The 26,038-nt window shown below is 42.2% G+C and overlaps 2 protein-coding genes across 3 annotated transcripts in view; one reads left to right on the top strand and one right to left on the bottom strand.

Annotated features, from left to right (window-relative positions):
- The window catches only part of LOC121569207 (polypeptide N-acetylgalactosaminyltransferase 11), a 31,039-nt gene extending 26,275 nt beyond the window's left edge, over window positions 1–4,764 (top strand). For both annotated transcript variants that reach the window (XM_041879970.2, XM_041879971.1), the window contains exons 10-12: window positions 1,112–1,216; window positions 3,585–3,722; window positions 4,073–4,764. In XM_041879970.2, coding sequence (XP_041735904.1) covers window positions 1,112–1,216; window positions 3,585–3,722; window positions 4,073–4,204 — 375 coding nt within the window. In that variant the 3' untranslated portion in view covers window positions 4,205–4,764. The remainder of the gene's footprint in view (window positions 1–1,111; window positions 1,217–3,584; window positions 3,723–4,072) is intronic.
- Window positions 4,765–7,222: 2,458 nt separating this feature from the next.
- Window positions 7,223–26,038, bottom strand: part of LOC121568683 (histone-lysine N-methyltransferase 2C) — a 242,145-nt gene continuing 223,329 nt past the window's right edge. Inside the window, exons 53-60 of the mRNA XM_045221547.1 lie at window positions 19,276–20,461; window positions 14,674–14,810; window positions 13,996–14,138; window positions 13,054–13,234; window positions 12,701–12,817; window positions 9,566–9,639; window positions 9,314–9,422; window positions 7,223–9,129 (exon numbers count right to left, since the gene is read on the bottom strand). Of these exons, the coding sequence (XP_045077482.1) occupies window positions 9,037–9,129; window positions 9,314–9,422; window positions 9,566–9,639; window positions 12,701–12,817; window positions 13,054–13,234; window positions 13,996–14,138; window positions 14,674–14,810; window positions 19,276–20,461 (2,040 nt within the window). The 3' untranslated portion in view covers window positions 7,223–9,036. The remainder of the gene's footprint in view (window positions 9,130–9,313; window positions 9,423–9,565; window positions 9,640–12,700; window positions 12,818–13,053; window positions 13,235–13,995; window positions 14,139–14,673; window positions 14,811–19,275; window positions 20,462–26,038) is intronic.

Raw genomic sequence — 26,038 nt, 5'->3', positions numbered from 1 at the left:
TCCCACGTTCCTGCCTGTGGTTGTTTGGGGTTCATATGATAAGGTAAGAAAGCATTTCTAAGATTGTTCAGGTATTTCTGTGTTGCATTCTTCAAAAACTGAGGGAAAGCAAAAATAATCAATACAACATTACATACTGCAACTTTTTACGTTTTTCTTATTGAATGAAATGGAAGAAATGCCATATCCAGTCAGCAGGGGGCAATGTGGTGTTGCACAAGACATTAAGGAGCCCCCAGGTTAAACAGACACACCACTTAGAGGCTCAGAACTCAGGAATAGAAAAGTTATCCTGCTTCAAAAAGACCAATAGAAAACGAGAGTTATGTATTGCAAGTCAAACAACTGACAGCTCTGCTACATCAGTCTCCCAGAGAGAACATTCATAGGTGAATTCTCAAAATGCTTGGTTTCTGAAGATATAAAGTTTTGGAAATAGGCGAACTTAGCAATTAGGCAGTTGGTGCAAGGCATTGACATTATCAACATTTGAAAATGTTCTTGTCTCTTAGATTCAGGTGGGTAGCTCAGCTGGTAGAGCACGGCGCTTGTAACGGCGCCAGGGTAGTGGGTTCGATCCCCGGGAACACCCATACACGAAAATGTATGCACGCATGACTGTAAGTCGCTTTGGATAAAAGCGTCTGCTAAATGGCATTATTATTATTAAATCTTAGCAGACGCTCTTATCCAGAGCGACTTACAGGAGCAATTAGCTTTTAAGTGCGTTCCTCAAGGGCAAATCAACAGATTTTTCAGCTAGTCGGCTCTGGGATATGAACCAGTAACCTTCGGTTATTGGTTCAAAGCTCTTATACACTAGGTTACCTGCCGCCCTGGTGGGTGCGTGTTGGTATGTTGTGCATTTCAGCGGCATATTCTGGAAGTAACTTCCCTTGGTATTTATCAATGTATTTTTATTTGAGTTTATAGGCATGTTCCTTGTCATATTTTTTGCAGTAGCACTGCGCAGATGATCAGATCTTACATTGCCATAACCCTGGTGTTGCATGCGCCATGCTCTACCAACTGTGCCACAATGGACATTACCTGGAATACAACTAGTGAGACATCACCTTTGACCTCTCCCTTCTCCTTTCTCTCTCTCTAGCTGCGGAACCTGCAGGCTGACAAGTGTCTGGTGGCTCAGGGGAGGCCAAGCCAGAAGGGGGGTGCCGTGGTGCTGAGGACCTGTGACACACACAACCTAGAACAGGTAAACTAATGGCGCGTTCAAAACAACTGGGAACTCTGAAAAATACTTTTGAATGGTCATCCAACTCGGGTCTCTTTCTAGAGCTCTGACATCATGAATTGACCTCGTATTTTTCAGGGTTCCTAGTTGTCTTGAATGCACCATAGCACTTGACTCTGCTTCGCGTCTCCATCATATTGTCTGCTATGTGACACTGGGAGTCATGATTATGACAACACAAGTCATTAGTAATGATGCCAGCCTATGACTAATGACTTTCTACAGTGATAATAGAACCCTAACACGAGCCTGGCCTCTTTTTGACACTTCTGTTAGTCAGCGCCGTGGACAAGGGTTATAAGGGTTCGGGCTAGAACGTGAAATTAGTTATATTTCATCCTATCTCTTAATCTTTCTACTATATGCTTTTATTTCCTTATTTCAACTGTTGTTTCTGGCCACAATAATAATATAATATAATATGCCATTTAGCAGACGCTTTTATCCAAAGCGACTTACAGTCATGCGTGCATACATTTTTTTTGTTTTTTTTTGTGTATGGGTGGTCCCGGGGATCGAACCCACTACCTTGGCGTTACAAGCACCGTGCTCTAACAGCTGAGCTACAGAGGACCACAATTACTTTTGTAAGCTGGATGTACATGAACTGTACCAGTACATCCTCTCACTCCAGGGTCTTTCATGGTCACCGAGTTTTGTGCACACTTACTGGAAGAGCCATCTATCTTTTCTGCATTCAACTGAAAAATCTGTTCCATTAGGCTCCTCCACTTTCCTGTGTGTGTAAAAATGGTGCAGAGTGAGTCACTCCCTGTGTGTGTCGGGTAGAAGTTCAGCAGAGGCTGAAGCTACTGCAGTTCTGCACTGTGACACGCATTCTCCCCCTCTTGCTCTCTTTCTCTCCCACATACGGGTCGCTCTCTCGCTTTCTGTATTCTCTCGTTCCATTTGAACCCCTCCCCCTCTGCGGCACTGAGTCTTCGGGTATACGATGAGGTCAACAACTTCCGCTGTGAACTGTTTGTGAAATTGTCTGCTGACAAGTTAGGATTGAAATGTTGACACATCCGAAAATGAAGTGTTCTATATTGGGAAGTAGTTTTTTGTTTGTAAAGTATGTAAAGTTAAAATTCTGCCATTTCAATTGATTTATTCAAGAATTAAATGTATATTAAATTCCCATAAGGTTATGGTGCTTCGGTAATGGAATAAAGGCATTATTCAATGAATTGACATTCTTCACTCGGGTCTGTACCACATTTGACCATCTTCCTTAGTGCCTTCAGAAAGTATTCATACCCCTTGACTTATTCCACATTTTGTTGTGTTACAGCCCTAATTCAAAATGAATTAAACATTTAATTTTTCTCTCACCCATCTACACACAATAACAAAGTGAAAATATGTTTTTATACATTTTTGCAAATGAAATATCTAATTTACATAAGTATTCACACCCCTGAGACAATACTTTGTAGAAGCACCTTTGGCAACGATAACAGCTGTGAGTCTTTCTGGGTAAATCTCTTAAGCGCTTTGAAAACCTGGATTGTACAATATTTGCACATTATTCTTTTTTAAATTCTTCAAGCTCTGTCAAGTTGGTTGTTGATCATTGCTAGACAGCCATTTTCAAGTCTTGCCATAGGAACAGCTCTTCTTGGTAAGCAACTCCAGTGTAGATTTAGCCTTGTGTGTTAGGTTATTGTCCTGCTGAAAGGTGAATTAATCTCCCAGTGTCTGGTGGAAAGCAGACTGAACCAGGTTTTCCTCTAGGATTTTGCCTGTGCTTAGCTCCATTCAGTTTATTTTTTTATCCTGAAAAACTCCCCAGTCCTTAACGATTACAAGCATACCCATAACATGATGCAGCAACCACTATACAGATAATTGTATGTGTGGGGTACAGAGATGAGGTAGTCATAAAAAAAAATAATGTTAAACACTATTATTGCACACAGTGAGTCCATGCAACTTATGTGACTTGTTAAGCAAATGTGTACTCCTGAACTTATTTAGGCTTGCCATAACAAAGAGGTTGAATACTTATTGACTCAAGACATTTCAGCTTTTCAGTTTGTATTAATTTGTAAAAATTTTGAAAAATATAATTCCACTTTGACATTATGGGGTATTGTGTGTAGGCCAGTGACAGAACATCTACATTTAATCCAGTTTAAATTCAGGCTGTAACGCAACAGAATGTGGAAAAAGTCAAGGTGGGTGAATACTTTCTGAAGGCACTGTACACTATATCATCCTTTGGCCTTTCTCACCCCCCACTCATCCACTTTCTCTGTAACTCCCACTTCCCCATACCCCTCCCACTTCCCCATACCCAACCTTCCTCTGTCCCTCCCCTCCTTAGGAGTGGGCCTATGATGAGGAGCACGAGTTGATCCTGACTGGCCTGCTGTGTCTGGACATGTCCGAGATCCGCTCGTCTGACCCGCCCCGCCTCATGAAGTGTCACGGCTCAGGGGGCTCCCAGCAGTGGACCCTGGGGGTGAGTTAGCTAGACCCCCTGCCCTCACTCGCTCAACCACATTGTTGCTCAATCACAAATTGGGCCCATATCTGTATAGGCAGATAGTAATGACTGCTACCACCACAAGACCAGTACTGATATAACTAATACAGTACAGTATTACTGTGGCTTTTATACTGGCTGGTACCATGGGGCATCATGATGATGATTGCTACCGCCAGTTGGCTCTGGGCTACTGCACTAGCCTCCTTTTATTTGGTACAGTAATGCTGTGTTGGTATCAGTAGAAAACGCTTATATAAAGTCTCCAATGGCTCTCCTCTCCCTCCATGTAACACATGGCCCCGTCTTCCTCCAACTCTCTCCAGAAGAGCAACCGGCTATATCAAGTCTCAGTGGGCCAATGCCTGGCCGTGGTCGACACAATCAGCCCCAAGGGATACGTTGCCATGGCGATCTGTGATGGCTCCCAGTCCCAGCAGTGGCAGTTGGAGGGCTGATGTTGATACGCCACGACTAGTAACATTCCAGACACTGACTGCCCCCCTCTGGATGGGGGGGAATACTGCACACTGCTGCTGCGACAAGGAAAGAGAGGGATGGAACTAATTATGCGGACTGTGTTCTTGAAGACTTGGAGAACAAATGCTGTTTGTGTCTTCAAAACTGGTTCCAGCCTCCCTGAAGTGCACAGAGTAAGTACGGAGCTCTGTGGGTACGCTGTATGGACTATAGTCTCAACCCCATTCGTCCGACTTCCCCTCTTGAAAATTAGTATTCTATTTTTTCCTTGAGAACAATCTATTCATTGTCCTATGTTTTAGAGAATAGTTTTACAATGTATCATGCAAGTGATTTTTTCTTTAATATCATGTTTTAAATTAATTTTATCCAATTTGCACAGCAGTCTTGCATTATACAATATTACAATTTCCTCTGAATTGTCTAAGTCCCAAAAGTGTTTACTAAGAACTTTACTAAGTATTAGGACCCTGGTTTTAGAGTAACTGTATTTTATTCTGTACTTATTACAATCTGATATTAAAGTGGAATTGACAGCGTTTTAACTACTTTGCATATATGAAACAGACAATCATATCAGTCAAAAATATCAAATTCCCAGTTTATGCTACAAAACCAACTTTATAAAAGGTTTATTTGACTGAAAATTCCATTACGTACAGTAAGGCATTGTTGGCAGAATAGATGGATGCAGTTCAATGCATGATTAATATAATTCACCAATACATTTGTTGGTAGTCCAAAAAATATTGCTGTACTGGTGCATTGTTTGCTGCCTCCATTCGGGATGCACTGTTAGTTTCAATGGCTAAATATTTTGGACAAAAACGGACGAATGTAACTAAGGCTGGGAATGTCAATACAATCAACCTAGCAAGGGCAATGAACAAGTCAGTCGCAACGTGGCTAATAGGCTAGCGTATCTATCTATTTATTTAGCAAGCTAAAAACACAGAGCCTAACATTAGTTAGCCTGCTAGGAAGATGTCATGCCATTGGAGGAGTGGGTGAGTGACCAAGTGTTGCCATGTTCGCGGTTTTGCAGCCAAATTGGGCTAAAACTACGTTGCGTGTAAGGAGTCCTCAATGAAACTGACATTAGGATAAATGTGGAGAATTATACATTTGTCTCTGGAGTGCGTGTACACAGCCCTTAGCCATGGTATATTGACCATATCCCAAACCCCAGAGGAGCCTTATTGCTATTATAAACTGGTTACCAACGTAATTAGAGCAGTAAAACTAAATATTTTGTCATACCTGTGGTATATGGTCTGATATACCATGGCTTTCAGCCAATCAGATTTCAGGGCTCAAACCACCCAGTTTATAATTACAATTATAAACCTGGTTCTAGCCCTAAATGTTGATCAGCTGAAAGCCGTGGTATACCATGGGTATGACAAACATTACATTTTACTCTTCTAATTACGTTGGAAACCAGTTTATAATAGCAGTAAGGCACCCCAGGGGTTTGTGGTATATAGCCAACAACGTCGTTACTATGATATTCCTTCTTAACCTCTTAAGGACCTGACCCTTTTTTCAATATTCACCTAAAATGACATACCCAAATCTAACCGCCTGTAGCTCAGGACCTGAAGCAAGGATATGCATATTCTTGATACCATTTGAAAGGAAACACTTTGAAGTTTGTGGAAATTTGAAATTAATGTAGGAGAATACCACATTAGATGAGGTATTCTTAGAGTGAGGTGTTCTCTCATTTTCTGGAAGTAGCTAACAGTAGCAAGCTAGCCAACTTTAGCCAGTTAGCTTGGGTGCTTGACTGCCGTTGTGAGGTCAGAACCCTCGGATCAACCCTACTCCTCGGCCAGTTGGTGCTCTGAATTTACGAACAGACAATCTGACAACGCCCAGAGTGAATTTACAAACACACCCCTTGTTGATGTGCATAACTGAGTGGGAGAGACAGCCTACCTTTTCATGGTTGTTTGATCAATAGGACCGTGAAGTTCCCAAATGTAAGAGGACTCCCGTGGTATTTACATATTTGCAGAAATCCATTAGTGTATTATGGCTTTTGGCAAATGCGTTCTAATGATCTAAAGTCGCGCTGTTGCTACTGCCTGTAAACAGTCTAGTTCAAAGTGAATGATGGAAGGCCCACGTGGCAAATTGATTATTTCCATGTAGGCCGTCATTGTAAATAAGAATTTGTTCTTAACTGACTTGCCTAGTTAAATAAAGGTAAAATACAAATAAATAGCTCTGATTGGCTATGGCGCACTGGTCTGCGTAGACTCCAGTCCTGGACAAGACAGATGATTTTATTTACTCTAGTGTCTATTAATTCTCTAAAAGCATGGCCGCTTTCCCACTATATTGCTATAGAATTTTTATAATAATAATAAATTTTCACATGCCTTACTATACGTCATTCCCAAACATTCTATGAATTTATGAAAATGATCAAATTTAAGTGCTGGCTTATCAGAAAATGTAAAAAATAATCTTTCTGGGGGTGTATACGAACAGATTTCATGTTACAATGCTGTCAGTTCCACTTGAATTGCTAGGACATACAGTATTTAATTGTATTTAGTTACATTTTCTTTGGTAGAAACTTTCTATTGTACAAATATTTTCATCACTGGAGTTTTGTTTGAAGTAATGTATTCATCATACCCTTGAACTGTGCAAGGCAACTTCTTTGAAACTGTTGATAGGCTAGAGCAGGGCTCTCCAACCCTGTTCCTAGAGAGCTACCCTCCTGTAGGTTTTTGCTCCAACCCCAGTTGTAACTAACCTGATTCAGCCTGGGCTACACTGCATTAGCTCTACGTTATACTACATCAGGTATATTGACCAAGTGATCGACATTGTGTGCAGTCTATGGAAATCATGTTGAATAGGGTAAATAGAAATGCACAATACAGGGATAGTCTTCAATTTCCTATTGTATGTAGCGGTCTTGGATAATGCCCATCATACTAGCAAAGTCATCCATACTCGCCGTCTGTCCTGCACTGTTCTAGTGAGCTATGATGGTTGAACAAGTTTGGAAAGTTTTTTTTTTTTCTTTCTTAACCAAATGTCATTTCTTATGTATACTGTGCAGTTTAGTAATTCTCTTGCAAATGAGGCAACCAAATAAATGTTTAATTGAAGTATGAACATCCCTTGACTAATTTGCAATTGATTGATTCAAATTCTTACTTGGCTGACAAAGTTTGGTCCATTTCCTCCCACAGAATTGAGATAAAGGAAATGGCAAATTTCAGATGTAAAATATTTTATTTGTTGTAAATGATCCTAAATCTGATTCCACAAACTCCAAAACCCATCACTCTGTATACTTTAAAAAGGCTTCATTTTTTAAAAACATTAGATGCTACTATACAGGACGAAGAAAATAAACACTGTTAAAATGTCTGAATATTGTACGAGGAGAAAATCCAAGAAACAAATTTCATTACAACCATTTAAGGAAAATTATGTACAATTGATTCTTCTGAAAGTTTAAAACATATGCCATGTACTGTTTATTACAATGACACTGAATATGCCGACTTTTGTGCACACAAATGAAAACTTCATTTCAAACTGGTCAGCAAAATGCTAGGACCAGATTCAGATTGTGATTGAGTCAATCATACCATATTTTTCTCAACTAGCCAGCATGTTTTCCTCAAAAGAAATGTAAACAAAACACAAATGTTATGTCAAAAGCATAATGGAATCTCCTTCAACTGGTAAGTGAAAGGCATTATATATTTAACACGTGTCCGTATGTTAATTAACTGCATGAGGTAAATCTGAGACTACTGTGCGTATGATACAGTTAAAGAAGCTAACCAATGGTGTGGGTGATTTCCAACCTAAAATCACAGTTCTCTAATTCTACGTTAATATCTGATTTAACTAAGGTTAGGATGTCACATTAGTCTCAATGTGATTGGCGCGCTGCAATTCTTTGATTGCGCGTGTCAATGCAAACAGAAATTGACGTAAACGGAAAATTAAAGAAACTGAAAACGTATTCATTCAAAATACAACCAAAATACTCTGGACTTTTTTACACAATTTTATACAGGAGAAACTCAATGATATCCTTCTTAAATACTTTTTTGTTGAAAAAAAAAAAAAAACGAAAGAATCACCCAAACAGCCATGAAGTTAAAGGTAGCATTTGGGTGATTAACCTTTTTATTATTTTTATTTTTTACAAATATTTACACTTTGTATATAGTAACACGTTCTGATTAGACGGATAACCTGGGCAGCAGTTTGCCGGTGACTTGCTCCTCATTTTAAAAAAATAACTTCATTTGATAAATACAAAAAAATATTTATTTTACATAAATCAAAAACAAACTGACTCATGGAATCAAGTATTCAACTAATTTTGTTGTTTTAGTGCAAGTTAATATTCCCTTAGCTTTGTCCCTAAGGAAGTCCTCTCTGTACATTCCTTGTTCAGTGGCGTCTACATTTCTGTAACTATATATTTCTTAATCCGGAGGACCTGCCTCTCGATAACTAAATAAGGCGGTGGCCAGCACAAAACTCAACCCATTTACCCACTACCCTCTCACACTTTTTATATTAACAAAAATCCATCTCCATTCTATTTTGCTGAGAGAAAGACTCTGCTCACAGCCTTATAAAAAGTATTTCTGCCTCTTCCCTCTTTAGTCTTCTCTAACAGTTCTGCGGTCATTCAATTCCCTCTAAGTTGTCTTTTTTTAAAGTAATGTTTTCCAGCGTATGAACCAACAAGCCTATAAGACAAAAAGGAATGCATGTGTGTGTCGTTGCCCGCTTTTGCCGCAACTCTGTCTCTGTTCTAGTTCATCCATTTCCGGCAGTTAACCGCACCACAGTGACAAGGGATCTTATGCTGGTCGTCCTCCAGGTCAAATTTGTAGTCGTAACACAGCTAAGAGGGAGAGAGAAATCAGTTCAATACAGCTCTATCTACATGAAGTTTAACTAGGTCAAAAAAATTTGCAAACCTTGCACAAATCTATGCATGCTTGATGTTTGACTTAGCTACAGTGCAATTAATTCAGTCTCTACTCCCAATATTAAGTAATATTGCTTATGAAAGGAAAATATCTTACCTCCTCTCCTCTCTGGATATTACGGCAGGAGCTGATGACGATCTTATCACCTCTCTCCAAGCTCACGGCCTCTGCGATGCAGTTGGGGGCGCAGGAGTGGTTGATATATCTGAGGATGATACCAAGAGTAAACAACTTTCCTACACGCTAGCGACATGACTAGCTTGACCTCTGCTTGTTCACATTTACGAAGCATTGAAATGTAACATAAGTGGGGGTCAAATGATGTATTCCGAACGTAGAAACTCCTACCTTGCTGGTCCGCCGGTTATGGTGGCATCGACGACATGCTCACTGTCCAGGCGGAACATGTAGACTCCACGGTTCTGCAGCACAGCAAGATCAAATCAAATATGTAAGATACAGAATAGCCATGCTTCTCTTGGCGTCTTGTAGATAAGTGCCTTCAGAAAGTATTCATACCCCTCGACTTATTCCACATTGATTAAATTGACTCTCACCCATCTACACACAACACCCCATAATGACAAAGTGAAAACATGTTTAGACATTTTTCTAAAATATTTTGAAAATGAAATACAGAAATCTCAATTACATAAGTATTCACACCCCTGTGTCAATACTTTGTAGAAGCACCTTTCGCAGCGTTTACAGCCGTGAGTCTTCCTGGGTAAGTCTAAGAGCTTTCCACACCTAGATTGTGCAACAGTTGCCCATTATTCTTCAAGCTCTGCCAAATTGGTTGGTGATCATTGCTAGACAACCATTTTCAGTTCTTGCCATATATTTAAGTAAACGGTAACTCAGGAACATTCACTCTCTTGGTAAGCAACTCCCCAGTCATTAACAATTACTAGCATACCCATAACATGATGCAGACACCACTATGCTTGAAAATATGGAGAGTCGTACTCAGTAATGTGTTGTATTGGATTTGCCCCAAACATAACACTTTGTATTCAGGACAAAAAGTTAATTGCTTTGCCACATTTTTTGCAGAATTACTTTAGATGCATGTTTTGGAATATTTTTATTCTGTACAGCCTTCCTTCTTTTCACTCTGTCAATAAGGGTAGTATTGTGGAATACAGTGCATTCGGAAAGTATTCAGACCCCTTCCCTTTTTCCACATTCTAAAATGGATTAACTAAAGAAATCCTCAATCTACACACAATACCCCATAATGACAAAGCAAAAACAGGTTTAGAAACTTTTGCAAATTTATAAAAAATTAAACTGAAATACCTTATTTACATAGGTATTCAGACCCTTTGCTATGAGACTCGAAATTGAGCTCAGGTGCATCCTGTTTCCATTGATCATCCTTGATGTTTCTACAATTAGTTTGGAGGCCGCCTGTGGTAAATTAAATTGATTGGACATGATTTGAAAAGGCACATACCTGTCTATAAAAGGTCCCACAGTTGACAGTGCATGTCAGAGCAAAAACCAAGCCATGAGGTCGAAGGAATTGTCTGTAGAGCTCCGAGACAGACAGGATTGTGTCGAGGCACAGATCTGGGGAAGGGTATCAAAGAATTTCTGCAGCATTGAAGGTCCCCAAGAACACAGTGGCCTACATCATTCTTAAATGGAAGAAGTTTGGAACCACCAAGAGTCTTCCTAGAGCTGGCCGCCCGGCCAAACTGAGCAATCGGGGGAGGTGACCAAGAGCCCGATGGTCACTTTGACAGAGCTCCAGAGTTCCTCTGTGGAGATGGGAGAACCTTCCAGAAGGACATTCATCTCTGCAGGACTCCACCAATCAGGCCTTTATGGTAGAGTGACCAGACAGAAGCCTCTCCTCAGTAAAAGGCACATGACAGCCCGCTTGGAGTTTGCCAAAAGGCACCTAAAGGACTCTTAGACCATGAGAAAAAAGATTCTCTGCTCTGATGAAACCAAGATTGAACTGTTTGGCCTGAATGCCAAGCGTCACGTCTGGAGGAAACCTGGCACCATCCCTACGGTGAAGCATGGTGGTGGCAGAATCATGCTGTGGGGATGTTTTTCAGCTGCAGGGACTGGGAGACTAGTCAGGATCGAGGCGAAGATGAACGGAGCAAAGTACAGAGAGATCCTTGATGAAAACCTGCTCCAGAGCTCAGAACCTCAGACTGGGGCGAAGGTTCACCGTCCAACAGGACAACGACCCTAAGCACACAGCCAAGACAACGCAGGAGTGGCTTCGGGACAAGTCTCTGAATGTCCTTGAGTGGCCCAGCCAGAGCCCGGACTTGAACCCGTTCGAACATCTCTGGAGAGACCTGAAAATAGCTGTGTAGCGACGCTCCCCATCCAACCTTTCTCTGAGAAGAATGGGAGAAACTCCCCAAATACAGGTGTACCAAGCTTGTAGTGTCATACCCAAGAAGACTCGAGGCTGTAATTGCTGCCAAAGGTGCTTCAACAAAGTACTGAGTAAAGGGTCTGAATAGTTATGTAAATGTAATATCAGTTTAGTTTTATTTTATATACATTTGCAAAAATCTCTAAAAACCTATTTTTGCTTTGTCATTATGGGGTATTGTGTCGATTGAGGGGGGAAAAAACTATTTAATCCATTTCGGAATAAGGCTGTAATGTAACAACGTGGAAAAAGTAAATGGGTCTGAATGCACTGTAACTACAATATTGTTGATCCATCCTCAGTTTTCTCCTATCACAGCCATTAAACTCTGTTTTTAAGTCAACATTGGCCTTATGGTGAAATCCCTGAGCGGTTTCCTTTCTCTCTAGCTACTGAGTTAGGAAGGACATCTGTATCTTTGTAGTGACTGGGTATATTGATTCACCATGCTCAAAGTGATATTCAATATCTGCTTTTGTAAATTATTTTTTATCTATCCATAGGTGCCCTTCTTTGCGAGGCATTGGAAAACCTCCCTGGTCTTTGTGGTTGAATCTGTGTTTTAAATTCACAACTCGACTGAGGGACCTTAGATATGAGCCAGTCACTCAAAAATCATGTTAAACATGTATTGCACAGAGTGAGTCCATGAAATGTATTATTGACTCAAAACATTTAAACTTTTCGTTTTTAAATAATTTGAAAAAATGTAGAAATAGCATAATTCCACTTTGACGTTATTGGGTATAGGTATTTATTCCATTTTACATTCAGGCTGTAACAACAATGTGAAAAGAAGTCAAGGGGTGTGAATACTTTCTGGAGACACTGTTTTTAAGAGGCCGGATAAATGGCCAAGAGTATGTGGACAACCCTTAAATAGTGGATTCGGCTATTTCAGCCACACCCGTTGCTGAAACTTGTATAAAATCGAGCACACAGCCAAGCAATCTCCATAGACAAACATTGGCAGTAGAATGGTCTTACTGAAGAGCTCAGTGACTTTCCACATCCTTTTGGCCATGTAGTGTATCTAGTCTTGTCGGAAAAATATGGCATTGACTATCTAAACTCACCTGGGATTCGTACATCTTCTCCATCCGGTTGGCGACCTCGTTGCGAATGAGGGTGCCGATGTACTCAATCACCATGGTGTGGGAGTCAATGTCCCTGGCGGCGTACAGACCCAACCCCTGCCAGAGGACAGACACAGTGCGGGTCAACACCTCAAACACTGAACTCGACTTTGAAAGCAAACAACCACTATGAATGCTATCATATGATGACATATCAGTCATAACCCAATCAATGTGCATCAAAACAAAATCGCTTGACACGTTTCTAATAAGTTAGAGAAGTATATTGAATCTGCATCAGTGATGTGTAGAGGCCGCATGTAGCCCTAGCACAGAGTGGCAAAGGTGCCCACCTGAATGCGGGAGCGCGCCAGGTAGACGTTGCTCTTCCACTCTGCCTTCATGCGTCGGTACTGGAAGGGGACGGATGCAAACTGCTTGGGGGTCACCTCTTCTGGTGCTTCCGCCACACCCACGTTGCCAACCGTCTGCATGGATTTAGAGGAGCCACCGGTGCTGGACAAAGTGTGAGATCTACAGGAAGAGGAGGAGCCAAAACAGACGAGACACCCTGAAGCATTTCCACAACAGGAAGTTAGAATTACAGTACTACTTTTGTAGTAGGCCTAATTCTATTTCTATGTGTATGACATTGGTGAATGGAGGGTGGGACTGTATATGGTGGCTTCCTGGACCCAGATTACACCCACTCCTAACTGGCATTGTTAATGGAGATAGTCCATTTTAAGGTCCAGTAATAGGCTTAATTTGGGCCTCCGGGAAAGCGGCCCTAAGAGTTTCACCAAACGAGAAACAAGCAGGAGTTAGTTATTGGGGTGGAGAAGCAGCTATTGTGTGGCTAAGAGCAGATCCCTTTCTAGCAGGGATACCGACATCTAGCTTCATAAGAAAGTAGAATTCCAGGAAAAAAGGATGCTTAACATTAGCAGTATTTAACAAACTGAATGATGTGTTAATATAGCACTAAAACAGTGACGCATACAAGATGGAAGTGACAATGAAGGATGATGACTTCACAAGAAAAGAGTGATGGAGGAAAGCAGTTTTTGTTACATTGATTTAAATCAATGGAACCTCATAACTCGTTTCCTCTAACTAGGAATCTGTGAAGTGATGCTAAAGAAAAACATTCATAAAGAGGATATTGAAGAAGAGAGGGAGATCAAAAGAGAACACCTTGTTGTGGATGGAACAAAGACAAAGTTTTCCAGAGATTTAAAACAGTGGCCGAAACAAACATGGCAGGAACTTAAGTGTAAAATCATACAGAATACCTTAACACCAACCTCTTGACATGGGTGCAGGTCTTGGGTTCCGAGCGGGCACTGCCAGTTGGGTTGATGGCCAAGGGAAGGTCCATTAGAGGGTTGCGTCCAAAACGGAAAGTGTAACTTTCACAGGCCTCCACTCCAGGGAGCTGGGAGATGCACGCACAAGCACAGATAATGAAAAACAATCATTTTTTTCCATTTAAAAGTGGTTTATGAGGGTTTATAATGACCAAACGTGTTAATTACAAGCTGCACTCAAGTTTTAAACTTAATTTAAACACTCAATAGTACATTCCAGGTTTCCATTCTGATGTGTAAGTGGATATATTGAACTGTTTTTCCTACAGGGAATTGTTTAAATAAATCTCTTACACCACTTAACCTTCGATTTGAAAAAGTGCTTTCATAATCAACTGAAAAGCCAGATTCTAAAAAAGTGTGTCTGATGGAGAACCTCTATCAAAGTACTTAGTGCCTGTGGAAAGCCTTTTCCTTTAAAGCACTTAATGGAGTTGAAGCTATTTTGTATTGGCGCTTTTAACAAAAAACTATCGATTTGCCCAAACCAATGGCCTTGGAGAAGAACATTCAAAACTAAACTGGGTTAGCTATACACCCACCTAAAACGTTCAACTCTCTCAGACTTTTCATTTTACTCTCTCTTGCCATCTCTGCGCTTACCGATTCCACGATCCTGGTGACGGCAGTGACGGTGAATCCAAACAGGTCCTCTCCCTTGAGGTAGACGGGGAAAAGTTTCAGAGTTCCAGACTCGTTACGCCGCTCAGCCACAGGCTCCAGAATCTTGTCCCAGACACCTACAACATAACACAGACGGATATTCATAAGTGAGGTCAACTGGGTCATGTTCAGAAGGCACCTAATGGAAGAAAACTGACTGAAACAGATGGACTACCTTGACATTAAAACTGACAAACAGATGGACTACCTGGACATTAAGCTCTCGTAAAAGCCTGGGCTTTCTGCACGTGAACATAAGAAGCTTATTACCTTAAATCGATCAATTGAAAGTGTGGGTTCAAAGCTCCAATCCAGATGTGTTGGTCATTACTGAGACGTGGTTAAGAAAGAGTGTTTTGAACACTGACGTTAACCTTTCTGGTTATAACCTTTTTCGGCAAGACAGATCTTCCAAACATTTACATTTACGTCATTTAGCAGACGCTCTTATCCAGAGCGACTTACAAATTGGTGCATTCACCTTATAGCCAGTGGGATAACCACTTTACAATGTTTGTTTTTTTGGGGGGGGGGTGGGGTAAGGGGGGGTAGAAGGATTACTTTATCCTATCCCAGGTATTCCTTAAAGAGGTGGGGTTTCAAGTGTCTCCGGAAGGTGGTGAGTGACTCCGCTGTCCTGGCGTCGTGAGGGAGCTTGTTCCACCATTGGGGTGCCAGAGCAGCGAACAGTTTTGACTGGGCTGAGCGGGAACTGTGCTTCCGCAGAGGTAGGGGCGCCAGCAGGCCAGAGGTGGATGAACGCAATGCCCTCGTTTGGGTGTAGGGATTGATCAGAGCCTGAAGGTACGGAGGTGCCGTTCCCCTCACAGCTCCGTAGGCAAGCACCATGGTCTTGTAGCAGATGCGAGCTTCAACTGGAAGCCAGTGGAGTGTGCGGAGGAGCGGGGTGACGTGAGAGAACTTGGGAAGTTTGAACACCAGACGGGCTGCGGCATTCTGGATGAGTTGTAGGGGTTTAATGGCACAGGCAGGGAGCCCAGCCAACAGCGAGTTGCAGTAATCCAGACGGGAGATGACAAGTGCCTGTATTAGGACCTGTGCCGCTTCCCGCTTCCACCAAAGGTGGTGGAGTAGCAATCTTTACCTTCAATTTATATTTATTTTATTTATTTATTTTATTTCACCTTTATTTAACCAGGTAAGCCAGTTGAGAACAAGTTCTCATTTACAACTGCGACCTGGCCAAGATAAAGCAAAGCAGTGCGATAAAAACACAGTTACATATGGGATAAACAAATAATTTCATTTGCTGGTTTTAAGCATTACACTTTCAAATAGCTCTTTGTTGACTGTTGCTGGGTGTTATCGTCCACCATCAGCACCGGCCTGTACCCTACCTGCCCTAAGCTCTCTCCTGGCCCCTTACACTAGGTCTGAATTTGTCCTGCTAGGTGACCTAAACTGGGACATGCTTAAACCACCTGAACAAGTCCTAAAGCAATGGGCCCTCCTAAATCTTTCTCAGATTATTACCAATCCCACAAGGTATGACTCCAAACACCCAGAAAAGGCTACTTTCCTTGATGTTATCCTCACAAATAATCCTGATAGGTATCAGTCTGGTGTTTTCTGTAATGACCTTAGTGATCACTGTTTTACAGCCTGTGTTCATAATGGCTACTCAGTGAAACGACCTGTCCTGATTTGTCATAGATGCTTGCTAAAAAAACTTTAATGAGCAAACCTTCCTTCATGACCTGGCCTCTGTAAATTGGTATAGAATCAGCTTGATCCCCTCTGTTCTATATATTTAGTGGTATTTTTAACAAACACGCCCCCCATAGAGAAAAAGATAATTAAAAACAGGTTCAGACCCTGGTTCGGCCGTGATCTGGCAGAGTTACTCCACCTCAAGAATTCCATTTGGCGAAAGGCTTGGCACACGCTTACTCAGGCTGACTGGCTCTCGTTCAGGCAAATGAGAAATAAGTGCACTCAGGCTATCCGGAAGGCTAAAGCTAGTTACTTTAAGGAGCAGTTCTCTCTCTGTGGGTCTAACCCCAAGAAGTTCTGGAAAATGGTTAAAGACCTGGAGAATAAACCCTCCTCCTCACAGCTGTTAATGCTCATTCATGTTGATGATGTGGTTGTTACTGACAAAGAGCACATGGCTGAGCTCTTTAATCACCACTTCATTAAGTCAGGATTCCTATTTGACTCAGCCATGCCTCCTTGCCCGTCCAACATTTCCTCATCTCCCAGTCCTTCTAATGCGACTAGCCCCGATGCTCCTCCCTCTTTTTCCCCTGCCCCGCTACAAAGTATCTTCCTGCAGGCGTTCAGAGTCCGAGGTGCTAAAGGAGCTCCTTAAACTTGACACCAAAAAAACTATCTGGGTCAGATCGTTTAGACACTTTCTTCTTTAAGGTTGCAGCCCCTATAATCGCCAAGCCTGTCTCTGACCTTTTTAACCTGTCTCTCCTCTCTGGGGAGGTTCCCATTGCTTGGAAGGCAGCCATGGTGCGTCCTTTATTTAAAGGGGGAGATCAAGATGATCCTAATTTATAGGCAAATTTCTATTTTGCTCTGTTTATCAAAAGTGTTGGAAATACTTGTCAATATTCAGCTGACTGTCTATAGTATTCTCTCTGGTATGCAATCTGGTTTCTGCTCAGGGATGTGTCACTGCAACCTTAAAAGTCCTAAATGATATCACCATTGCCCTTGATTCTAAGCAATGTTGTGCTGCTATTTTTATTGACTTGGCCAAAGCTTTTGATACGGTAGACCATTCCATCCTTGTCGGCCGGCTAAGGAGTATTGGTGTCTCTGAGGGGTCTTTGGCCTGGTTTTCTAACTACCTCTCTCAAAGAGTATAGTGTATAAAGTCAGAACATCTGCTGTCTCAGCCACTGCCTGTCACCAAGGCAGTACCCCATGGCTCGATCCTAGGCCCCACGCTCTTCTCACTTTACATCAACAACATACCTCAGGCAGTAGGAAGCTCTCTCATCCATTTATATGCAGATGATACAGTCTTATACTCAGCTGGCCCCTCCCCGGATTTTGTGTTAAACGCTCTACAACAAAGCTTTCTTAGTGTCCAACAAGCTTTCTCTGCCCTTAACCTTGTTCTGAACACCTCCAAAACAAAGGTAATGTGGTTTGGTAAGAAGAATGCCTCTGAGGGTTTAGAGCTTGAGGTAGTCACCTCATACAAGTACTTGGGAGTATGGCTAGACGGTACACCAGGGTTCTTCAATTCCGGTCCTGGAGGGCCGAAACACTTCTGTTTTTTATTTCTACCTGGTAGTGAATTGCACTCACCTGGTGTCCCAGGTCTGAATTAGCCCCTGATTAGAAGGAGAGGATGAAAAACAGAGGTGTTTCGGCCCTCCAGGACCGGAATTGAAGAACCCTGCAGTACACAGTCCTTCTCTCAGCACATATCAAAGCTGCAGGCTAAGGTTACATCTAGACTTGGTTTCCTCTATCGTAATCGCTCCTCTTTCACCCAGCTGCTAAACTAACCCTGATTCAGATAACCATTCTACACATGCTAGATTACGGAGACGTAATTTATAGATTGGCAGGTAAGGGTGCTCTCGAGCGGCTAGATGTTCTTTACCATTCGGCCATCAGATTTGCCACCAATGCTCCTTATAGGACACATCACTGCACTCTATACTCTGTAAACTGGTCATCTCTGTATACCCATCGCAAGACCCACTGGTTGATGCTTATTTACAAAACCCTCTTAGGCCTCACTCCCACCTATCTGAGATACCTACTGCAGCCCTCATCCTCCACATACAACACCTGTTCTGCCAGTCACATTATGTTAAAGGTTCCCAAAGCACACACATCCCTGGGTCGCTCCTCTTTTCAGTTTGCTGCAGCTAGCGACTGGAACGTGCTGCAAAAAACACTCAAACTGGACAGTTTTATCTCCATCTCTTCATTCAAAGACTCAATCATGGACACTCTTACTGACAGTTGTGGCTGCTTCGCGTGATGTATTGTTGTCTCTACCTTCTTGCCCTTTGTGCTGTTGTTTGTGCCCAATAATGTTTATACCATGTCTTGTGCTGCTACCATGTTGTGCTGCTGCCATGTTGGGTTGCTACCTTGCTGTGTTGTCATGTGTTGCTGCCATGCTATGTTGTTGTCTTAGGTCTCTCTTTATGTAGTGTTGTCTCGCTTGTTGTGATGTGTGTTTGGTCCTATATTGATATTTTTATTTTTTAAATCCCAGCCCCCGTTCCCGCAGGAGGCCTTTTGCCTTTTGGTAGGCCGTCATTGTAAATAAGAACTTGTTCTTAATGGACTTGCCTAGTTAATAAAAAATAAAACTGACTGAAACAGATGGACTACCTGGACATTCAAACGACTGAAACAAATGGACTACCTGGACATTGAAACAGAGGGGGACTGCCTGGACATTTGCTGAAACAGATGGACTACCTGGACATTGTAACAGAGGGGGACTGCCTGGACATTTGCTGAAACAGATGGACTACCTGGACATTGAAACAGAGGGGGACTGCCTGGACATTTGTTGCTGCAAACCCCCCCCCTTACCTTTGGGTGAGGCGCCGGTGAGCACCAGGTCGTCGTAGCCCTGTTCCATCACCCGCACCACAAACTCTGGCCGGCCCTCGTTCTCCTCCACCGAGCACAGGTAGCGGCAGCGGCGGTTGCCGTGGCGCGTGCTCCAGTAGATGCGGCTGGCCCGGTAGCCTACGGGGAAGATGGCGTTGGCCGAGTGGAAGGCGGCCATCTGCTGGGGCAGCAGCTGACCCACAGTGTGGAACACCAGGCTGCCCACGCGGAACGTGTGCCGGCGCTCGCCATGCTGCATGATGCTGGCCATCTGCCGCGCCTCATCGCGCTGCACATAGACACGGCGGAACACTGCGAAGCAGCGCAGCTCGTGGTCGTGGTGGGTAGCGGCGGGCGCCACGGCCCTGTCACCTCCTCTCCCATCGCCGCCGCCAATGCCCCGGGGCCGGTGCAGGTGGCACAGCATGGTCTTGTCCTTGAAGAAGGTGCACTGGGCCTTGAGGGCGCATGTGAAGTGGTAGGCGTTGGCGCATCGCAACCGGTGGCAGCGGCTGGTGGCGCCCGTCTGCTGGCAGTAGGCGCAGCGCACCGCCATGCCCCGATGCAGCGCCAGCTCCACGTTGATCAGGGCGCCCGCCTGCGTCTCGTACACCTCCGATGACCACAGTGCGCAGTTGAGGTGCACCCACAAGTCTAGGTCCAGGTTGAGGAGCCGGGCGGGCCCGTCCGTCATGCCGTCACCCTCCTCGTGGCAGAAGCAGCAACGCCGAAGGTCACGGGGAAGGGGATCGGGACGCAGAGAGGCACCCAGCTTCCTCAGCAACTCGTCCACCTCTTCCTCACCGGGCAGAGAGGACAGTAGGGTGCCCCTAGTGGGAACAACAATGTGCACGCTCCATTTGCGCCAACGCAGGCCCTTCCAGCGCTTGTGGTGGCGCGGCGGCGACATGTCATCACATCCCCCGCTAGCTGAGTGGACCGCCCTGGGCCTTGGCTTGAGCTTGACCGTCACCTTGAGGGTGTCCGGCTTGGGTTTCTCCGCGGGGAAGGAGATGAGATGGGTGCTGGAGGAGGGCGACTGGTTGGGCTGCAGCTGGGCCAGGCAGTGGACGTCCAGTGTGGACATGTTGTTACTATATTGGTGGAGCACCTTGGATGGGCTCTCTTTGACCGACGACTCAGGCAAGAGAGGAGACATGTTTGGCTGCGAAAGAGAGTTTACTCATTAGCAATCCAATGAAAAGTCTCATGAAAATACCTCTCAGTAATGGCATCTATGTTTGCCCAGCTTTGGTCATTGTTAGACCATGTAAAAAAATTCCACCTGCTTTTTGACTGTGCTTACATGAACACATAAATCCACTCATTTTCCATGCAATCTATATAGATGATTTTCAAGTACATATGTTGTAGAATTAAACACCTATATGCCTTAAAATGTTTATGGATTGAGAACCAGTTGAAGGTTTAATACAGAGCAGAGACATTTATGTGTTTTTCATAAACTCCCTGCAGCTGGTCTGGGTATGTCAATGACATGTGATGGAGATACAACTCCTCGTGATGGCTGTGTGGAGATTGGAGTAACAATGGAACTAGTGTTAACATTTGTTTGTGCTTATGACCTCACACATAGCCACATGCACATAATCTCAAGGGCCAGGGAGGATGGTAAATTATAAATGCTTAAATGTATGTGGTTGAGAATGGGTTATGGATGACATGTTTAAACCATGTTTAAGTATTAATTGATATGTTTTATAATGTGTTATGAAATGATAAAGGTAAAACAGAATGAACATGATTGATACTTTGTACTCCAGATGCATGCCTGGACAGTGAATATAGTCAATACAGAGTGTGATTGTTCTTTAACGTACGTATGTACATAATTTTTTGAGTCATGCCACTAATAAGATACAGAGGCCCCACTTAGAGAAGCGCAAGTAGCCCTCGTGAGTAGCCAACATGTGATACAGAAAGATGTTATTCATTCACATAGGGAAGAGTAACTATGTTGTATCAGTGTGACTATGCATTTGTGTCTGTATAAAAGGAGCGCTCCGGTTTCAGGGCAAGCAGTTGCTCCATGGAGCAAGCTCGGCTTTGTTATGCAAATAATACAAGTCTAAATTCACAAGTTCCAGTCTCTTAAGAAATATTTTTAAGTTGACTACTTTTTGAGTCAAATATTTCTACTACATATTTGGCGAGCTTGCCAGGAGTTGACAACAGGGGCCAGAGACGGTGTACATCTGCAGTTATGAAACGAAACAAAAGCGGCCGCTTTTAACAGGTAAGCCAAGTTCTTACTTATATAGTATAACGTTTGTGTGGTCCGATCCGGGGCACGGCATCAGCTGCAGAAATACCAAGTAGGTCTCTCCAAATTTAAGAACCAGAAAATTAGAGACTAGGAGCTTTTGAATTTAAGAATACATGTCGATGTCACTCTGTTGTTCGTCTGAACCGTCTGTTCAATTGATTTGATTGATTTGATTCATCCTGCTGATCGCTTTGTCTGGGTCATTTCGGCACGGGCGGTTGTCCATCTGGTTGAGCGATCAGACAATAACATGTTAAGTCCTGCGAATACCGCTATAAACGTGTAGAGGAAGTGTATCGTTTATAGGCTGCTTAGGTAGGCAGAAATCCTGTGTAATACCGCTTATTTTTCTGTGTCGAGGAAGTGTATCAGAAAAAATAGGGCAGAATTTACAGGTCGCTTAGGAAAGCGTAGTAGAAGTCCAGGTGTGTCTAAATAAATAGAAATCCTGTGGATACCGCTTTGGAGAGCTAAAATTAGCGCTCCAGAGGGCTGAACAGGCAGGTGGCTAGCTAAATTTGGGACCTACGGTTACCGCTCTAATGAGGAATTCATTGTTAGAGGTCTGCTCGGGTAGGTGGGGCATCATCCTGTGTTGTGGTGATGCTAAAGTTAGGCAGGGTTGATCAGGTAAAAAAGTTAGGTCATCCTGAGAAGGTGAACGGGTTAAATAGCCACAAGGGCTTCAAAATATAGAGAAAGTGTTAAATAGAGTAGGTCTGCTCATCTCGTATGGGGTGAATGGTTTGCTTGGGCGGCTGTGAGTCATTCAACTGTCTGATTCATTTGGGCACAAGTGGCTGCTCATCTGTGTGAGTGAGAATAATTAGAAATCCTGCAAGTAAATAGCCTTTCTGTAAGGAAAGGAAATATATTTGAGGTTGTTTGAAGCTTCTGTCTGATGGAGAAAGGGCGTGCCCAATCTCACTCAGAATAAATGGTGCGTGGATATTCATTGACCAACTGAGTGTAGAAAATTCACGTTACCAGGAGGGGTAGAATAAATCCTGTTGGAGGAACAGGTCACGTGTACCGGTGTGATCATATGACGTCTATGCATTGTATTTTGATCAATCTTTTAGGGTATGTTTCTGACATTATATTTGGAAACTTTAGAGGTGATGTAGTATTATGATAAATTGACTATAGTAAAAATAATAACTAGGATAGGGTTAACATTCCACATTTGGGCCCTTTGATAGAATAAAATATTCCTGTAGGTTATACAAATAGTAATTAAGCACATTTGAGAACAACATTGTATAAATATGGAATAAGAGTGGTATAATGGTGTAAATTAGTCGCACTCTGAAGTTTGAATGATGAGATATAGAGGTGTGTATGATAATTATATATACGTTGTAGGGGTGTAACGATTCGTTTTAACAACGATTCGATTTGTATCACGATTCGTGGTTGTCGATACGATTCAAGGACGATATTGGTTCATTTAGAACGATATGATCCGAAACGATTTAGTGACTTGAAATCGATTCAGTAACCTTTTAGCCAAAAATTCAACCAGTGTGACTGAAATAAATACCTGGATACTGGACAGTGCAGGTGAAGTTTCCTAGATTCCTGTTTCTTGTAAGGACCGCAATGGTGGCTTGATAATTTCTCGCTCGTCGGCTTCTCCTCTGTCGTCCGCCATGCTATGTTTTGTTGTCTTTGCGCCTTTGCGCTAGCTGCTGGCGCGGGCGATGACGTCACGGATAGGCAGACTGAATCGAGTAATGTTTAAAGCCTTTATCATTAAAAGTGCTAAGAAAAAACATCCATATAAAGTCTGACGTGCTTAAATCCAATGGGTTATTTCCTAGTATCGATACAATCGATTTATTACATTTTAAAACGATGTTAGATTGATATATGTTGTCCAAAAGGCCAACTCGCCGAGCACAGATCGATGTAGTTGGATCATAGGAATATAAATCGATACATCGATGTAGTAGATGGATCGTTACACCCCTAATACGTTGGAATAATAAGCTTTTCTTGTAAATGATATCTTGGAGTTTCGTACAACAATGCCTGTCATAGAATTTTGTAAGATCAGGGAATAGTGACCAGCATATATGATTCTGGGAGGATTCTATGACTGAGGGAAAGGATTTGGGTAATTTGTTGTTCGTTCCGCTGAGACTAGATTGTGATTAACTGATTTGTGGCAATAAAGAATTATTAGTAACATGAATGGTTTGGTTGATGTGAATATATTAGAATATAATGAATTTTATGGGAGTGTAATTTATTACAAGTCATTGGATAAAATTATAGGTGTTGACTTGCACGCCCAAACACGTACATACGTACGTGGGGATGGGAGAAAGTACATAGAGCATGTGGTGGAATTAAGCATTATAATAAACTATCTATTATTTCAGAAGCAGAGGTGATATAGTCATGGAATTTTAGTATATTAGGGGAAAATATAATTCATTTGGTTAGGTCGTTAGATCTGTTTCCAAATCAATGAATGTGGGGTTTGACTCGTTGACTGCTAAGTTGTTTACGTTGAGCGTGTGAGATCTGTGTCCTTCAAAGCTATTTTCTGATAAAGTGTGGTATGTGCCAGATACTAAAACTACTGACCATTATCATTGAAATAAAGGAGGATTAACTTGTCTTTTCAATAAAGCATAGATTCTGCATCGCTGATCAGAGTCTAGGTTTTCTAAGTATAGTTCAACTATGGTTGTGGGTTGTTTCGATTGATGGAACAGTCAGGATAAGACTGGACGATTTAGCAGCCTGCGTCTTTTCAGACTGAAGGACTCACTTATTCAACGGGAAAGAAGGAGGAGTGTCTATAGTCTAATCAGAAAGGACAGTTACATACATTTAAATAGCGGACTGGCAATTGCGATAGAGTTATGGCCATAATTTGAATTGTTTAGGTAGACTGGAATGAAAGTAAGGTATTTTAATAATATGAATATAAATATATTATTAGTTATTGTTGGGATGTGAATAGACTTTACTAATGCCATTAACTAGTTTCCGGGTAAAAGAGAGTCGTACTTGCTTGACTGTATCGAGCTGAAAGATATATTTGAAGCAAGTTTGAATAGTTGGATGGAAAACATTTATTTGACACATTCTAATTGTTATTACTTTATTCTATAGTTTGCGTGACACCAGTGATGTATGCGAATAGTTGGTGAATTCTAGAACGATAATGTATTTTCGTTACGTGAACCAGGGGATGCAAGGAGCTTTGGCTATTATGCTGAGTGAATAGCACCAATTTATAGTGGGTTCTAGATTTGTTGAATAAACAAACTTATATTTTAAACTAAAGTAATGCAATAGACTACAATTATAACATTATCAGAAAAAGGCACTATACGCTCATCTGTAGTCCTCTGAAGCTCAGTTGGTAGAGCACGGTGCTTGCAACGCCAGGGTTGGGTGTTCGATTCCCAAGGGGGGCTAGTATAAGTATAAAAATGTATGAGCTCACTAATTGTGCATCGCTTGGAATAAGAGCATCTGCTAAATGACTAACATGTAAAAATGTTAACGGGTATGGAGAGGAGAGTACATGGTAGTAATTTTTTTGTCATTGAATAAGGTTTTGCTAGATTAAACGAGTGACAATGGTGGAATATGTTTATAAATAAATTGGATCGTGATAAATGGATGATTTCAATATATGATGGTAAACTACAGCAAGTGTTTGGTGTTACTTGTAGCTTACTTAGAAAGGATGGTTGAATAGATCTCATTCATTCTGTAATGGCGGAGTGATGGTTTAATTGCGTGGCTATGATTTTAGTTGATTACAAGAGAAATAGGATATAGTTTACGACGCATGGAGAAGTGAATGTCTTATATGGTAATAGATAAACTGAACCAAACATGACGTTACTACGGCAATTTAGGATGGTTAATGTTGTTAAGTTCGTTTTTAAACCCTATGATAGAGGTAAATGCAGAACGCTGTTTGAAAGTGTGTTTTATTAGGTCTGCTAGTAAAAATGGAAGAATTTCCATTTTTGTCTGCGGGTGTTAAACATTGGGGCTTGCTGAAACGTGAGAGCATTATAAGGGACATTATGGGTTAAGTTAGGTGTACAAGGATCGCGTATGTTGTAGGTGGTTGAATATTATCGGCAGGAAATTGCTAGCTAGTTAGCGGTGAGAGCTAGTGCGGTTTTCGTTGGGTGATGTCACTTGCTCTATGAACTGGAAGTAGATGCTTTGCGGGGGCCGTGGCTTTTGTGGAGCGATGGGTAACGGTGCTTCGATGGTGAATGTTGTCGATGTGTGCAGAGGGTCCCTGGTTCGAATCCAGTAAGGGACAGAAAGCAAATATTTTACATTGATGCTATTGATGTGAATTACTGGTTTCATTGATAACATTATAGGAAAGATGTTGTCCTACCAATCCATGTCGGATAGGATAACATGGTAATTAAAATTGCATATTGGTGAATTGGATGTTTTATT

The sequence above is a fragment of the Coregonus clupeaformis genome, chromosome 7, assembly GCF_020615455.1.
Source record: "Coregonus clupeaformis isolate EN_2021a chromosome 7, ASM2061545v1, whole genome shotgun sequence".
NCBI classification, from domain to species: Eukaryota; Metazoa; Chordata; class Actinopteri; order Salmoniformes; family Salmonidae; genus Coregonus; species Coregonus clupeaformis.
The sequence above is the reverse complement of the archived record's forward strand: the minus strand, read 5'-3'. Positions and strand labels throughout refer to the sequence as shown.